Source organism: Dipodomys spectabilis, unplaced genomic scaffold (assembly GCF_019054845.1).
Source record: "Dipodomys spectabilis isolate Male_0828 unplaced genomic scaffold, ASM1905484v1 ptg000140l, whole genome shotgun sequence".
Lineage (NCBI taxonomy): Eukaryota > Metazoa > Chordata > Mammalia > Rodentia > Heteromyidae > Dipodomys > Dipodomys spectabilis.
Window position 1 is genome coordinate 34,998,802 of NW_024870817.1, and position 16,475 is coordinate 35,015,276.

General features: G+C 40.6%; 2 protein-coding genes and 1 pseudogene across 5 annotated transcripts in view; 1 reads left to right on the forward strand and 2 right to left on the reverse strand.

The window, feature by feature from the left end:
- The first annotated feature begins 2,113 nt into the window (after positions 1–2,113).
- Smim15 (small integral membrane protein 15) lies at positions 2,114–6,276 on the forward strand. 4 transcript variants are annotated; one of them, XM_042690768.1, is made up of 3 exons: positions 2,128–2,146; positions 3,613–3,736; positions 4,567–6,276. In XM_042690768.1, the coding sequence occupies exon 3, from the start codon at positions 4,588–4,590 to the stop codon at positions 4,810–4,812; it is 225 nt and encodes a 74-aa protein (XP_042546702.1). In that variant the 5' UTR covers positions 2,128–2,146; positions 3,613–3,736; positions 4,567–4,587; the 3' UTR covers positions 4,813–6,276. The 4 variants fall into 4 exon arrangements, with proteins under 4 accessions (XP_042546704.1, XP_042546702.1, XP_042546701.1 ...); XM_042690767.1 differs by lacking the exon at positions 2,128–2,146 and adding an exon at positions 2,563–2,680; XM_042690769.1 differs by lacking the exon at positions 2,128–2,146 and adding an exon at positions 3,328–3,438 and having other exon boundaries at positions 3,630–3,736.
- Positions 6,277–9,810: 3,534 nt separating this feature from the next.
- Positions 9,811–10,273, reverse strand: LOC122117140 (annotated as a pseudogene).
- Positions 10,274–13,448: 3,175 nt separating this feature from the next.
- Positions 13,449–16,475, reverse strand: part of Ndufaf2 (NADH:ubiquinone oxidoreductase complex assembly factor 2) — a 107,613-nt gene continuing 104,586 nt past the window's right edge. Inside the window, exon 4 of the mRNA XM_042690771.1 lies at positions 13,449–13,765. Coding sequence (XP_042546705.1) covers positions 13,514–13,765 — 252 coding nt within the window. The 3' untranslated portion in view covers positions 13,449–13,513. The remainder of the gene's footprint in view (positions 13,766–16,475) is intronic.

Genomic DNA, 16,475 nt, shown 5'->3' on the forward strand with positions numbered 1-16,475 from the left:
TGTGATTTTTTTGTTTCCTTTGTATGTTCTTCCCCCTATGGTATATCCCGTTGTTACTGCACTTAGTTTTGGTACCCTGTGTCTTGTATATACATTTGTCTCATTTGGGGATGGGAAAGGGGAATAACAACATGCTGAAACAAGGAAACAGGATGACCCACTGCAACAATGATATCTCTAGATAGTGTATTGGAAATGAACTTTACAACTTGGGGGGGGGTGAGGGAAGTGGAGGAGGGAAGGGATAGTGGGAGAACAAGGGAAGAGGTAACAATGCTCAAGAAATGTACTCATTACCTTACTCGTGTTAACTGTAACCCCTCTGTACAGCATCTTTACTATAAAAAAAGATATATGAAAGAATGGTATTCTAAAAGACATAAATATAGTGTTAAGAATCTTTTCAAATAGATGCTTTTAGAAAACCAACAGATACTTTTATTAAATATTTTAAAAATATTTATTATTAAACATGTGTATTATTATCTGTTTATGAAGCTTAAGTCAGAAAAAAATGGTCAAGTACAGTCCAATTTACAGGTTTTAAAGCTGGAAGGGTGTCAGAGATTATCTGGGACACTTTCTACATTTAGAAGAGGGAACAGACTCAGAGTGCTCCGTCAGAGTACTGTACAGAGATCAGTACTGAGCCCAAGCTAAGTCTCTTCAAACTACGTTAAGTAGTTCACAGTATGGGAGCCCAATCTTACCATCACGGAATGAGGTCCACTGTGGCAAACCCCTATGCGCGCCTGCCTGGTAAACTAGAACCCAATTCGGTAAAATTAGGTTGTAAGATCATAACCAAAGAGCTACAGAGCCTTCTTGGGTATAGTCCTTTTTCTCCTCCAGACACCATTTACCTGTAACCATGGGTAGCAGAACCTCTTACTGCGAGGCAATACTGAGAAAACTGTCTACCCACGATTAAAATTAAACACCCACATATTAGCCTCTGTGATGAAAAGACTGAAATAATAAATCCTCTCTTCCATTTGGATTCAATACTTGGGTAAATTTTAAGAAATCAGGGTTAGTAAAAATTTCAGTGACACAATGCAGCTGAATTTGCTTGTTCTGGCTACCTCAGGTACATACTAGACCAAAATCATCATCCAGGCTTTCAAACAAAGATGAGTAAGAAAACAAATGCTGGTAATATAACATACAAACATTAACATACACCAACAGAGCAGTACTTTATTTAGATCGTTAGATTATCTGCCAAAAGCCTGTTCCTTGGTAAATAATAGTTACTGTTGTTATATCTAAACTAGTTAGACATGTCTCAGCTTGCTCCTTAAGGAGAACATTCTACAGTCTCTCAAGAATAAAAACTTGCTTTATTTGGCACACAACGGTTAGGAGCTCTAGCAACATGAGCCAGAGGGAGTCACACAGCAAGAAGTCAGCACAGGCAATCGCGCGCGCACACACACAAGTGTGAGCCCCAAACCAGCGCTAAGCTTTCAGTTCCTGTGGACCAGAAGGCATCATTAATTCACTTTCTGCTTGCCGACTTCTGCATCTCTTCTTAGGTGTATTCCAAGCACACGAACCTCTGTGGGAACTGTGTGCCATGGCCGTTTATTTAAGTTTACACGGAGCAAATACCATCAAGACAAACCATAGTAACCCAAGCCTCGTTCCCACAGCCTGGCAGTTCCCTACCAGGCGCACGGAGGCCCTGCCCAGCCCGCTGCGCCGGGCCTCGGGTGAGGAGGGACCCGGGGGTCCCCGCCTTGGGCAGCTAACGGGGAACCTTCTCGCCGCTCCCCGGCCTGAGCTTCCCGCGGCCCCGAGCACCCCACACCGGGCCGCCGCAGCGAGGCCGCCCCACGCCTCGCCACCCATGCTTTCGGTCCGAGACCACTGGCGGGCTGGGCCCTGCAGCGAAACCCGCCGCCCGCGGCCTCACCTGCGCCCCCAGGGCCTCCGCTCCGCCCCGCGCCCGCCACCCTCGCAGCTGGAGTCCCGGGACTACGACTGAGGCGCAGCCGGAAGTGGGTTCTCCGACTTCCTCACAGCCGACGCGATTCCCCGCCCCGTCCCGAGCCTGCCGGTGGGCGGGCCATAGAAGGAGGCGGGGCCTGGTGGCGGGCGGGGCGGAGGGTGCGGCTTCCGCCTGGCTGCTTCCGGCCTAGTGGTGAGTTGGGAGTGGGAGTCCCGGCCCCTGGCCCCGGGAATGTGTGGAGGGTTGGGGGCGGTTGCGATCGCGGGGTCCTCGTGCCCAGCGCTGACGGCCGGGGAGCGGGCTGCGAGGTGTGTTGGGGCTGGCCCGGTTTCCCCGGGGCTCTCGGCTCTGTGAGCCCTGTCCAGCCACAGCCCGCGGCAGGGCGAGGGCCTGCGCCTCCTCCGCCGGGGCGCGGGGCGCGGGGCGCTCGTGGCTCCCCGCGGCGAGCGGGGCGCTCGTCCGGAAGGAGGAAGACGATCGCGGCTGCGGCCCGGGAGACTCGCCCCGGCGGCCCGACTGCTGCTGTGGGAGGCGCGGCGGGACGGGCGGCCCGCCCGGCGGCGGGGGCCGCCGGCGGCCTTGGTGCTGGAGGCGGACAACGCCGGGAAGCCGGGCCTTCTCCTCCGCTCCGCCCGTTGGCTTCCCCCGGAAACCTGCCCCGTTCCTGGCCGGGCTGGAGAGGGGCGGTCTTCCGAGAACCTGGCTGTGATCGTGTCCTGAAGCAAGGTTGGGATCTCTAACAGCTTAGGCATTTTATTTTGTCTCCGGTTGAAAGTAGAGACGTGGTTTGTGTTGAACACGAGAGGAGACCGTGTAAACGACTAGCTAGAACGTGGCTGTTTTCCAGATGTGTAACGCGCGTGGGGGGCGTTTTGTGATTTGTTTAGGTTATCTTGTGCTTTTCTCTAAAGACACTCATTGTACCCTAGACAATAAAAACCTTTCAGGAATAAGGCAAGGTGTTTACTTTGCTGCGGTGTACCTAATCGAGTGAATGGAAACTCTTTTAGTGTAAAAAGTTCAGGCTGAATGGATAGGATGCCCTTTACATCTGCGAGTCAGCTTGACTTTTTTATAAGTCAGTGAACGTCATACTTTTATTATTGAAATAATAGTTATTTCTACTGACTAGGATCCTGGCTCGCGACACCCCCACCCCTAGTACCGGGCTTTGAACTGGTCATACAGGTGCACTGTCACCTGAGTCACACCCTTACCACCCTTCCCCCCCAACCCCTTTGCTTTATTTTTCAGATAGGCTCTTGCATTTTTGCCTGGAGCTATCTCCTGACCAAGATCCTGCCAGTACTTGAGATTTATTCTGTACTCCCTGCTTGGTTTGTTGAGATGGGGGGGGGGGGGTTCCTCAAATTCTGCCAGTGATCCTTCTGATACCTGCCTCAGGAGTAGCTGGGATTAGAGGCATTTACTACCACCTCACCCAACTTTCGGTAGGATTTTCTTACTGGACATTTGCAATTGCAGTAAGCTCAAATTAGGAAAGTAGGTATTATATTTATAATTGACAGGCAATTTTACATGTCTTTAATATGTTCCATAGAGTTTAGAAACTTTCCATTTAAAATTTTACATTTGTCCTGAAAGTTGTGACTTAAGTGTTTTTTTCTTTTATCCATATCAACTCAACCATTGTGTAGAAATTTAAACCGCTCAGAAGTGTATGATAGAACAAAAGAAGACGACAACCAGGGGTCATCTGAAATTGTGATTGGCTCACTGATAATCCCAGGACAAAATTAGAGACTACTACTCAAACATAAGGTAGATGACTTTTTAAATCCCAACTGAAATCTTAAGTGGAGGGACACACACTCATTCCCTGTACAGGTATTCTAATTCTAATTAAGCCTCTGATTGAGTAAGGGTGGACCCAAATATGAAAGGTATGAAAGCTTGGGGGAGGTAGGAGGACAGGAAATGTAGCTCAAGTCTTTGCTATCCTCATTTCCAGGTCCTTTCTCTTACCAACTAATGTATGGTCCTACTTATAGCTACTTTTCTCACTAAATTGTACTTATGGTATTGGGGCTTTAAGGCTGAAAGGACATAAAATAGCACGTCCCTTTTTGCTTATACCTATTGACATATGGATATGACTATGATCACAGCTCCCTTACTTCCTCTTTTCCGTTGCTGGAAATAGCTATCACCTCTTTTCCTCTCATGACTTGTGGCTTGTCCTTTTCAAATGTGAACGTTGTTTATACCCTTGTTAACTAGTATTTAATGGTACTAAGAGTATGTCAAGAAATGACACAGGATTCAGCTCTTTCCTGAAATGAGTGTATGAAACTCAAAAAGCCTGCTGCCATATAAACTATGTCTTAAACATAGGAAACATAGTCCTATCACCTAGGCCAAATAGTTTTCAGTTTTTCTGTAAACTTACATCTTTATGTGTCATTTTGGTTGTCTTAGCTGAATTATTTTTTCCTAACAGGAGATACTCATTTTTATTAAAATTGTACTAATTAATACTTCAAAAGAACTCTTTTAAGTAACCATTGTAATTTTGAGCTATCTGGTTGTATGATAAAACATTTTCAAATTTTGATTAATCATGTATTCTTTTTGTTGTTCCTTTGCCCCAGTTTCCTAGGACTGCTACGAAGATGTTTGATGTAAAGGCTTGGGCTGAGTATGTTGTGGAATGGGCTGCAAAGGACCCTTATGGTTTTCTTACAACAGTTATTTTGGCTCTCACCCCACTGTTCCTAGCAAGTGCTGTTCTATCCTGGAAATTGGCCAAAATGATTGAAGCCAGAGAGAAGGAGCAAAAGAAGAAACAAAAACGACAAGAAAATATTGCAAAAGCTAAAAGACTAAAAAAGGATTGAAGGAGTAAACAAGCTCTGCATCTAGAGCAGAATCATTGGGAACATTATGCAGCTTTGGACTCATTAAGTGTTTGGATTTCATCATAGGATCAATAGTAAATTAAATCTGAGTATATAAAAGAATCATGTTCTGACCTCAGTATTACAGTAATGTTTAGTTTTGTGTGTGAAAGTTTGTTGGTATCTATTGACATGATAAGTGCATTGTATTTATCTGAAAATCAAAAATCATAAATGTTCCAAAATCTGAAATTTCTTGTGTGCAGACATGATTCACAAGTGAAAATTCCATACACGACCTTGTAACAGGTTGTATTCAGTTAGGCTATATGAAATGGAAATGAATTTTTTGTTGAACTAAAACACTTCTGGTTCCAAGCATTTCGGAAAAGGAATTCTCAACACGCAGTACAGATTCTTTATCAGTGACTTATTGATTTGCCATTTTGCAGATGATGTACAGAAGTGAAACATCCTGTGGAGAATAATGACTTTACGTATGCACTCCATTTAAATAGTGGTTTAAGATGGGCCTTCTTCTGGACCAAGAATGCTAGGAATGTACAAGTCAAAATTGCTCTGTTGGTAGAAAGTTTGTTTTGGCTTCAAGACATACAATATATTTATTAATCATATATTTTTTATCATTATTGCTAACGAATGGAGTTATGTCTGGTTTTTTCAGAGCAAAATGGTATTAATCAAGAACATTTATTTTTCTGCATTTTTCTGATGTTAGTCTTTGAGACAAGTAATTATGAAGACATTATGTGTTTTTCAACCTAATTTTATAAAGATTTATTATCTTGACTGTAAAATATCTACTGGATGTAACAATTTTGTATTTTTGATCACTGCCACTTTCTTAGATGAGTTGTTGAGTAACATTGTGTTTTAAAGCTTGTACTAAAATGCCAAATGCTAAAACCTTAGAATCAGTTTTTGTGGTTTTTTTTTTAATGCTAACTAGAGCTGTGAAAAAGTTAAAATGTCATCAGATAATCTGCTAGTTTTCATATAGCACTCTTGATTTTATTTAACACTTTTTGACTCATGTATTGATGACATAAATTTCAACATGTTTGTGATCAAGTTTGTGGAAACTAAAAATTCTGATTATTTTGAAGAGTTCCCAAGGAGTTAAGTCATATTTCCTAAGTGGTTCAGAAAGGCTTAAAATTGAGAAAAATTTTGATGGACACAGTAGTGATTGTATGAACTAGATAAATGAGAATGAGCTATAATTAGAATACAGAGCTAAAGGTCTTTCAGTTAAGCAGTAATACTAGAACTTTTGTCTATTAAACATGGCTTTTCTAAATGCATGCTCCAGTAATTTTACTAACTGCAATATTTAATAGCTTATATTGTTTTCTTCGCCTCTGATAAAGAGTAATTGTCCAAAGCTCTTACTTAAAAATGAAGTTAATTATTGAAATAAAATTTGATATGTTTTATAAAGAGGTCCTGGATTTTGTCCCTTTTTATGGGGGAAGTGGAGGGTAATAAATTAGACATGTTGAACAGGCTAGATTTTTTAAAGGTAACGAATTTCTATTATAGCTAAGCATACTTTTAAGATTAGGACAGTTTCACAAATTTGAGAAACTAAGAATTGATAAGGTTTATTTGAAAATACTGAATGCTATTTTTTAGGTTATCAGTTCTTGCTGTTTGTTTAATCAACCCATTGAAACTAGGTACTGAAAATAATTCGGTGTATAGATTGTTCTGGTTTGTGTTATGCATGTTATATTTAGCATTGAAATTATTGAGCCATTGGTCCCATGAGTCTGCAGAGCTTCTAATCCTCTGCCCTGCTCCTCCCTGCCCAACCCTTGCTCTCCATCTGCATGTCTGTTCTTTGAAACAAGCCAGCTTCGGTGTCCAGATCTTCCCTTCTCTGTCTCCTAAAACTAGGATTATAGGCATGCACACCACCATCCCTATCTGGCAGAGCACATTTTAAAAGAGAAACTAAGTTAAGATATCTCATATATGTTTGGGTGTCTGTAGACGTTATTCATAGAAATAATTGATGTGTGCTTTAAAAAAAAAAAAAATCAAGGGCTGGGAAGGTGGCTCAGTGGTAGAGCGCTTGTCTAGCAAGCACAAGGCCCTGAGTTCAACCCCCAGTGCTGCCAAATGGAAAAAAAAAAATCACATTTGTAGAAAAAGTGAAAGTACTGAACCAGAGGATATAGTTTGTTGTTGTCAGTCCTGTGGCTTGAATTTGGGGCCTGAGAAGCTGTCCCTGAGCTCTTTTGCTCATGGCTAGTGCTCTACCACTTTGAGCCACAGCCCCACTTCTGGTTTTCTGGTGGTTAATTGGAGATAAAATCTCACATACTTTCCTGACTGGGCTGTCTTTGAACTGCAATCATTAGATCTCAGCCTCCTGAGTAGCTAGGATTACAGGCATGAGCCATTGGTGCTGGGCTAGGATATAGTTTCAGTTCTGTGGTTTCACAGGTTCTGTTGTGACAAGTTAAAAGTACTTATTTAACACGTTTTTTTCCCCTGGCAGTACTGGGGTTTGAACTCTAGGATTTGCACTTGCTAGGCAGGCAAATCCTACCACTTAAGCCATACTTTTAGTTGTTTATCAGGTATGATCTTGCATTTTTTGCTCTGGTCCAGCCTTGTACCAGTCATACCTACACCTCCCTCCCATACAGCTGGGATTACAGGTGTGAAACACCATATCCAGATAATTGGTTAAAATCAGATACTCTGTCTATCTCCATCTCTTGAGTAGCTTAGAATACAGGTGGAAGTCACTGTTTGGATCTTTAAAGTGTTTTTCTACAATTTCATAGTCTTAATGTAGTTTCTCTTTGCTTAACGAACTAATGTTCTTAGACTTTTCCTGAAAAACATTTATATAGCCTTTTCATTCTTGTGCAAGCAGCAAGATTTTGGATTTGTGTATATATACAGGGAATAAATAAAATAGAGAATATTGAGGTTGGGGATTCTCTTCTCTCATTGTAAAAAATAGTACTATTGTTGAAAGAATTATCATCCAGAATATTACTTTAAAAAATGTCTGTCTGCTGGGTGCCCGTGGCTCAAACCTGTAATCCTAGCTACTCAGGAGGCTGAGATCTGAGGATTGTGATTCAAAGCCAGCCAGACAGGAAAGTCTGTGAGACTTTTATCTCCAAATAACCACCAGAAACTGGAAATGGCGCTATGGCTCAAGTGCTTGCCTTGAGTTGAAGAGCTGAGCGACAGTGTCCAGGCTGAGTTCAGATCCACAACCAACCAAAAAAAAAAAAGCCTGTCTAATTCTAAAATTCTGAAAACTAATATGTACCCTTTTTATTGCTAGTTTGTTTTATTTGGGGGGGGGGGAGGAAATAAGCAATCCCCAGGCTTCCTGTAACAAACATTGGTTGGTATATTAGAATCTTGAGCCATAGTGTTATGTAATGTTTCCAGCATCTAACATATTAGGTTTAAAAAATTATAACAAAGGATGTCCAAAAAGAAATGTTCTTTACAGTAAGGAAACTAGAAATGAACTTTAAATGCTGTGACTTGGAAGCCCAATATTGATATAATTTTAAAAAGTGCCCCACCCCTTCTTCTTCATTACAAGGTATAGGAAAGTGACAAGGGGTACTTAACATTTTATGTTTTTGGTTTTTTTTTGGGTCCGGTCATGGGGCCTGAACTCTAGACCTGGGCGCTATCCCTCAGCAAGCACTCTACCAATTGAGCCACAGCGCCACTTCCAGCTTTTTTTTTTTTTTTTTTTGCTTATGTGGTGCTGAGGAATCGAACCCAGGGCCTCATGCATGCAAGGCAAGTGCTCTACCACTGAGCCACCTTCCCAGCCCCCTGTTTCTAAATGAGAGGAAATTTGATTCTACTTAGGAATGATTGTGTTTATGTTTGCATCTGGTTATAGGATCAGTCTGATTGATTTCATTTTGAAATAAATATGTAAGGACAGTTCTGCATTTCTCAAACCTATTAAAAGAGGTTCTACCATCAGATAACAAAAGCTTTGGAAACACAAGTAGAATTTGGACAAATCCTTTACTATATGATGTAAATCTTTTAAAATGACTCTCCTTCATGCTTTTATCCCCAGAGAACATAACAGTTTGAAAAAGGACAGTCTGAATAAGGTGGTTTTAAATAATGTGGTTAATGAGAGAGCATTATGAACATCAGTGCTGGGATGGGTGCTGGTGGCTCACTCCTGTAATCTTAGCTACTCAGGAAACAGATCTGAGCATCTCAGTTCAAATCCAGCAGGAAAGTCCATGAAAATATCTCCAATTAACCACCAGAAAGTGGAGCTGTGGTTCAACTAGCCTTGAGCATAAAAGCTCAGAGACAGCACCCAGGCCCTGAGTTCAAACCCCAGGACTAGCACATATACACACAGACAGAAATAGTGCAAGCCTAATTAAGAAATGAATAGCAGCTAGAAAATCTAGGCAACTGTAATAATGGAAAAGGATTATTTCCCCCAGTTTTGTTGTTTCTTAACTTCAAATATCTAAGGCACAGCTGGGTTATATGATTAATCCCTGGAACCAGAAACAGTCTTTGCACTTGATTAGTTTGTGTAATATTAAGCCTCTTGTAAAACCAAAAGTATGCTATATGTATCTCTTACAGAGCCATAGGAAGCCACAAAGGATTAGTTCTAAGTATGTACTTAGATATATATGATATTCTTCTGTTATGTCAACAAGAACAGTTTTACTTTGAGATGAAAAAGTTTTAAATAAGTTTGTCTTTTCTTGAAAAGATAGTTTAAAGATGGTTTTATAATAAATTTTGAAATATGAAAAATATAGCGATTTTTAAGATGAAGAATAGGGAAAGTTAGTATTTCAATATTCAAAATCTGCTCTGTTGGTATCTGCTCTCAAAGTTACAATTTAAAGTTGTTTGGAAGGACAAATCGTATTAGGCCAAAATTATACTTGATCTTTTTTTTTCAGACTATGAAAATTTATTACGATTGTGTTTGTATCATTAAAATTTATGATTTTGGTCTTTCCTTCTTGCCTTTGTATAGAGCCAAAAGAGACACATTGGCTACTTTAACGACCTTAAAGCGGACTCCAGGAATGTCACCCACAGCATGACCTTTTCGGCCAAATCCAGCAACCAGAACTTCATCAAAATCTTCAATAAAATTCAAGCAACCATCATTGGGTACAAAAGCTGTGATTTTCTTGCCATTCTTGATAGCTGCACCCTGACACACTTTCTGATAGCAGAATTTGGCTGCTTGGCTTCAACTCCTACTTTCTCCAGCACAATTCCCTTTGCATGGGAGGCGCCCCCAAACGGGTTGGCTTTCAGGGCTGTCCCAAATGGGCTTTCTTGTACTGTTTATCATGCCACTTCTGGTCACGTCGGTGACTACGGAGCTTCCGGGCAGTACGAACACCGCCACACTTGCCCATCCTGCCGGCGCCACGGGCCTGAGCGAAAATACTTGATCTTTTTTTTATTTTTTTGGGTCCGGTCGTGGGCCTGAACTCTGGGCCTGGGCGCTGTCCCTCAGCTCTTCAGCTCAAGGATAGCGCTCTACCACTTGAGCCACAGCGCCACTTCCAGCTTTTTTCTTTTTGCTTATGTGGTGCTGGGGAATCGAACCCAGGGCCTCAGGCATGCAAGGCAAGCGCTCTACCACTGAGCCACCTTCCCAGCCCTTGATCTTTTTTATGAGGGACATATTTAAATCTGCTCAAACATCACCTAAAAGTGTACCCAGTGACTTAGGTTCTAGGTGAGAAGAATGGGTGGATCATAAATTTATATTCTCAAAGTCACCTGTATAATGCGTGCTTTACTAATACTGAGCCAGTATTACCCTCCTACTTGAACATAAGGCATTTCCCCACAAAGGTTCTTGCTTAAAATTTTCCTTTGCTACATTATGTAAAGCAGCTATTTTTAAATGAAAACTAAAAATTAAAATTAATGTAAATTCTGCCATATGGTAAGATATTTGAAAACAGACTACATGACAAACATTTTCAAAAGATGTATATAGAATGCAATTAATAAGCTGATAGAAATTTAGCAGTAGCAATGCACTAATGCATCAAAACATACATAATCTTCCTTGCAGTCTAAGATTTAAGAATATCTTAAGCTGGGTGCTGGTGGCTCATGCCTGTAATCTTAGCTATGCAGGAGGCTGAGATCTGAGGATTGTGGTTCAAAGCCAGCCCCGGCAAGAAAGTCCATGAAACACTTATCTCCAATTAACCACCAGAAAACCAGAAGTGGTACTGTGGCTCACATGGTAGAGCACTGGCCTTGAGCTGACGAGCTGAGGGACAGCGTCCAGGCCCAGAGTTCAAGCCCCATGACCAACAACAACCAAAAAAACAAACAAAAACAAAAAGAATATCTTAACCTCAAATCATAAACCAATACTACAAATTATACTTCCTTTTATATTATCTAGTGGCTAGTTCTTAGTTTGCCTCTATGATAAAATGTGCTATTGCTTTGTAATGATATAACAATAGCAAACAATGTTTGCTATTAAGAGAGTTGGAACACTGGAATTATTTAGGGTACTTTTTGTCATCAGTATTTTAGACTCATTGTCATTTGATTGATTAATTTAAATAGTTATATTTTTCTGTAGTGTATTTCTTAGACAATTACAACTTTTACTTGCTTGTAAGTAAAAATTTTAATATAGCCAAGTGCTGTTAATTCATGCCTGTAATTCTAGCTACTCAGGAAGCTGAGATCTGAGGATTGTGGTTCAAATCCAACCCAGGCAGGAATGGCTGTGAGACTGTTATCTCCACTTACATACCAGAAAACAAAGTGGTACTGTGGCTCAAAGTGGTAGAGTGTTAGCTTTGAGCAAAAAAGCTCAGGGACAGTGCCCAGGCCCTGTGTTCAATTCTTACAACTGGCCTAAAAAAACAGAAAATTAATGTATGTGTGAATTAGGAGCCAAGGATTTATTTACATTGTTTAGAACACAAAAATTTGGTTAATTAATTTAATCTTTAATGTTTATTGAGTATTTATTATATGCTAAACACTGAAAAATCTCTACAGTAAAATAACAAAACCTGAAACTTGCACCTGGATCTCAGACTAGTTAGGATTATAGACATGGGCCACCAGTTCCAGGTTAAAAGTAAATTATTATTATTATTTTTTTTGGGGGGTCCAGTCCTGGGGCCTGAACTCTGGGCCTGGGCACTGTCCCTCAGCTCTTCAGCTCAAGGCTAGCGCTCTACCACTTGAGCCACAGCGCTACTTCCGGCTTTTTTCTTTTTGCTTATGTGGGGCTGAGGAATCGAACCCAGGGCCTCAGGCATGCAAGGCAAGCACTCTACCACTGAGCCACCTTCCCAGCCCCTAAAAAAAAGTAAATTATTTTTTGTACAGTTTTATTATAAAAATGCTGTACAGAGGGGTTACAGTTACATGAGCAAGGTAATAAGTACATTTCCTATTGAGCATCGTTGCCTCCTCCTTTGTTTTCCCCCTCCCATCCCTTCCCTCCCATCTCAACTACACTCTGCCTAAATTGTAAAGTTCATTTTTTCAACACAGTGTCTTGTACATCTCATTGTTACAATGGGTCAATCTGTATCCCTAGATAAGCATTTTGTTTTTTCCCTTCCCCTCCCTGAATTAGATAAGTGTATATACAAGATGCAGGGCACCCACATCAAATACAGTAAAAATAGGGGTTATACCTTGGGGGAGGAACATACAAAAAAAAATCACACAGCACATTATAAATATGTTAGAAAGAAAAAAGATATTTATGCTCCTATCTTGGGGTTCATCTTGCTTAACATCATCTTATATGGTCATATGTACATGATTTATCCACATTTTTCTTCAACGTCAAGCCACTGAATCTCAATTATAAGTGGAATTTCATTTTGTTTAGAGAACTCCCCTGTTTTCTTCTTTTCAGAATTTCTTTCTCATGAATTCCAATTACCATCCCATTTCTCTCTCTGCTGTCCTTTCAGGTTTTCCTGATTGATTTTTCTCCTGTTTGATTTCTGTCTCATCTTTGCATTAAGGTCTCTATGGTTTCTTTCATATTATCTAATTTTGTTGGTCATGGGGGTTGAACTTTGGGCTTGGGCTCTGTCCTTGTGCTCTTCAGCTCAAGGCTAGTGCTCTACCACTTAAGCCACAGCGCCACTTCCAGTTTTCTGGTGGTTAACTGGAGATAAGAGTTTCAGGGCTTTTCCTGCACAGGCTGGCTTTGAACTGTGATCCTCAGTTCTCAGCCTCTTGAGTAACTAGGATTATAGGCATGAGCCACTAGCACCTGGCTTAAATTTTATGTTTACATAATTTGTCTATGTTCATGCTTTAGTCCTTTGGAATCTTACAGGACACCACTTCACCTGGAGGAGAGCCCACTGTTTACCTTATTCTTCTAAGATGTATCTGTGAGTGATTCCTGTTACGCCTTCACAGGTACAGGACACACGTCAAATTAGTGATCAAAGTAGAAACAATTGTAAGCAAATTCATAAACATAAAGATGACTAAGTCCTGGATAGGATTCAAGTCTAAAAGCATCTAGGCGATGTTAAAAGTGAACGCTTAAGCTAAATGGAATACACAAGTGCATATCAGAAAATACAAAGTAATCAAGTTTTCACTACTTTTATTTGTTAAACAGTCATATCCACAAAGTGAGTTTTCCATAGTACATTCATTGGGTGTGTCCCTTGTCATTTTGTGGCATCCAGGATCCTGGCTGGAAGGTTTTACCAGTGCTGGTGGGAGCCTCTGAGGGTTCTTCCTTTCCAAAGTGTGGAGCAGAGGCATGCCCCTTAATCTCAGTTTGCATAGGTGGAGGCAAGAGCTCTTCCTTCGTCTCTTTACTGAGCAGTTTTTCTTTCTCATAAAAATCTTGGCTTTTTCTTTTCATTTCTTCTCTATATTTTTCATTCTTTAGTATTTCCTGCACACAGTTACAAGTGGAATAAATTAAAATTCTAGTCAAACACCAGAAAGAAAGGATTTTTATAACAAAACAAAAATATAACAAAAATATAAAAATCAAATTTGCTTTGTATTTGAATGTATACAATAGAAGTTTGAAAAGACTATATGATTATTTATCAGTATTAAAAAGTCCATAATTTTATGTTAGAAAGATGATGGAAGGCCACAGAATAGAAATATTTATTTACCCAAGGAGTGAAACAATTTAGCATGAAATAGTACACAAAAGTATTTTAAGACACTCTATGAAAGATTTTCTAGGTTTAACTATATCTGGCCATATAGTGCATCATTAGTGGCTATTTTCCTACTGCAGGGGAGAAGCTGTGATAATCTTAGAAAGATACTCCTACCTGCCATACTTTCACTGTGGGGATTAAAGCATGAATGCCAAGGCTGATTCAAGCCCCACTTATTTCCCTCTCTCTAGGTGGTTCTGGTGAAGACAAGAAGGCAGAGCTCAGTATGTTGCAGACACTAGCTCCAGGGAGTTTGCTATGGAAATGCTTCCTCAAATCAGTACAAACCATTTGTTCAGTGAAGGTGTTTCTCAGATTTGCTATTCTGACTAGAACCATCTAAACTAAAAATTACAATTAATCTATTTTTATTGCTGTGCTTCATTGAATATAAGACTGCCACTTGTGCATCATTATTAGATGAACCACTAAAAGGTTCTGGGGTAAGATGGCAGAATAGAAGTATATGCTTCATGGGACTCTGAGTGGCAAGAATCAGGAGGAACTCAACTCCATAAATATGAATCCTGGAGATAACAGACTAGCAGTCCTAGCCACAGTTCTTACAAGCTTTAAATCCAGTATGGAGATTTGTCTGAACATGACTCCTGCACACTAGGCTAGTTTTAGAAAAGAAATCCTTACATCACAAATCACCTCTCAGTGCTAAAACCAGAAGCCATCTTGAAAAGGAATCTATCATTGGAGACTAAACTATTCTGGGGATCAGAAAACATGCAACAATAAAAATTCAGGCCCTCTGGAAGAGACACACTGCTGCACTAAATAGGGGAAGAGCCACAAAAGATAGTTGTGGAGAAGGAGAGGGTTAGCATTGAGCCTAAGAGGTTTGAGAAAACTGGAGGGCAATGTGGTTGTTGGGCAAACCAGTTTTATGTGGATTAATACTGGGTCCAGGTCTGACAGTGTGAGACTGAGGCTGATAGACATGGACATACCTCCTTTCTATGCTGAGTATAGAACTCAGTCATCTGATCGCTTCACTGGCTCTCTGGGGGTGTCAAGGGATAGTCCATGGCTTAGACATCTGCCATGCTACTGAGTGTACAAATTAAGTTCTTCTTGAACGAGTGGGTAGCTACCTTACTCACATACTGCTGAAGATCATTAAGGCTAATGGTGACACTAGGTACACATTAAAAGAAATCAAAAGAATAAAAAACAAATCCCCTGAACTTGCCAAATACATATTACCTCACCATAGGCCCTACCATAATCCTTAACTACTCTGGCCTACCAGAAAATTCCAGGCAGGACTCAGCCTACTTTTACCACCTACTTTTCAGTAGAAGCTTAGAGTGACAACAGGCCTCAGCTTTGACACACTATCCTTGGCACACATGGTAGATTCCAGTATTGTAAGACCTGCAAAGAAGCTTCTATAATTCTAACACCTTATTAAGAAGAAATTTTTGACTTAGTCTTCTCTTCTTTTATTTCATCTAATTTTATTTCTATTTTCTAATCAGATTTTCATCTAACTCTTCTTCCTCCTCATTCATTTTTCTTTCCTTTTTTACTGATGATTCTTTCTTTTTAATTTTTGTTATAATTCATTTTAACATTTATTAATTTTAACCTTTATCCTATATTACTTTTACCTCTTTCTTTTCTATGGTTATTGGTGGAACAGTTGTGTTTAAGTGTTTTTACTGTGATAATATATTAGTTTCTTCCCTATGTAGTTGTTAGTGTAGTTTGTTTTCTCCTTTCTGAAAGATAGTAGAGACAGAGCTCTTAAGAGTAAGCTGCTGGGGCTGGGAAGGTGGCTCAGTGGTAGAGCGCCTGCTTTGCATGCCTGAGGCCCTGGGTTTGATTCCTCAGCACCACATAAGCAAAAAGAAAAAAGCCAGAAGTGGCGCTGTGGCTCAAGTGGTAGAGCACTAGCCTTGAGCTGAAGAACTGAGGGACAACGCCTAGGCCCAGAGTTCAGGCCCCACAACCGGACCAAAAAAAAAAAGAGTAAGCTGCTAACGGCTGGGAAGGTGGCTCAGTGGTAGAATGCTTGCCTTGCAATGCATGAGGCCCTCGGTTCGATTCCTCAGAACCACATAAGCAGCAAAAGCCAGAAGTGGGTCTGAGGCTCAAGTGGTAGAGTGCTAGTCTACAGCTGAAGAGTTGAGGGACAGCACCCGGGCCCAGATGTTCAGGCCCCATGATCGACAAAAAAAAAAAAAAGAGGAAGCTGCTAAGAAGTCCCTTATATAACAGTGAAAACAATATGCATCCCTACAGAGGAATAAATCTCCACATAAGAACATGAGAAATATGAAAAAAAAGTTAAGATTTTTATTCTGTAATGGAATCAAAAGACATTCAACTGTATAAAATGCCATACAGGGATGGAGTGTAGCTCAGTGTAAGCAAAATGCTTACTTAGCAAGTGCAATGTGCTAGTGTTCAATC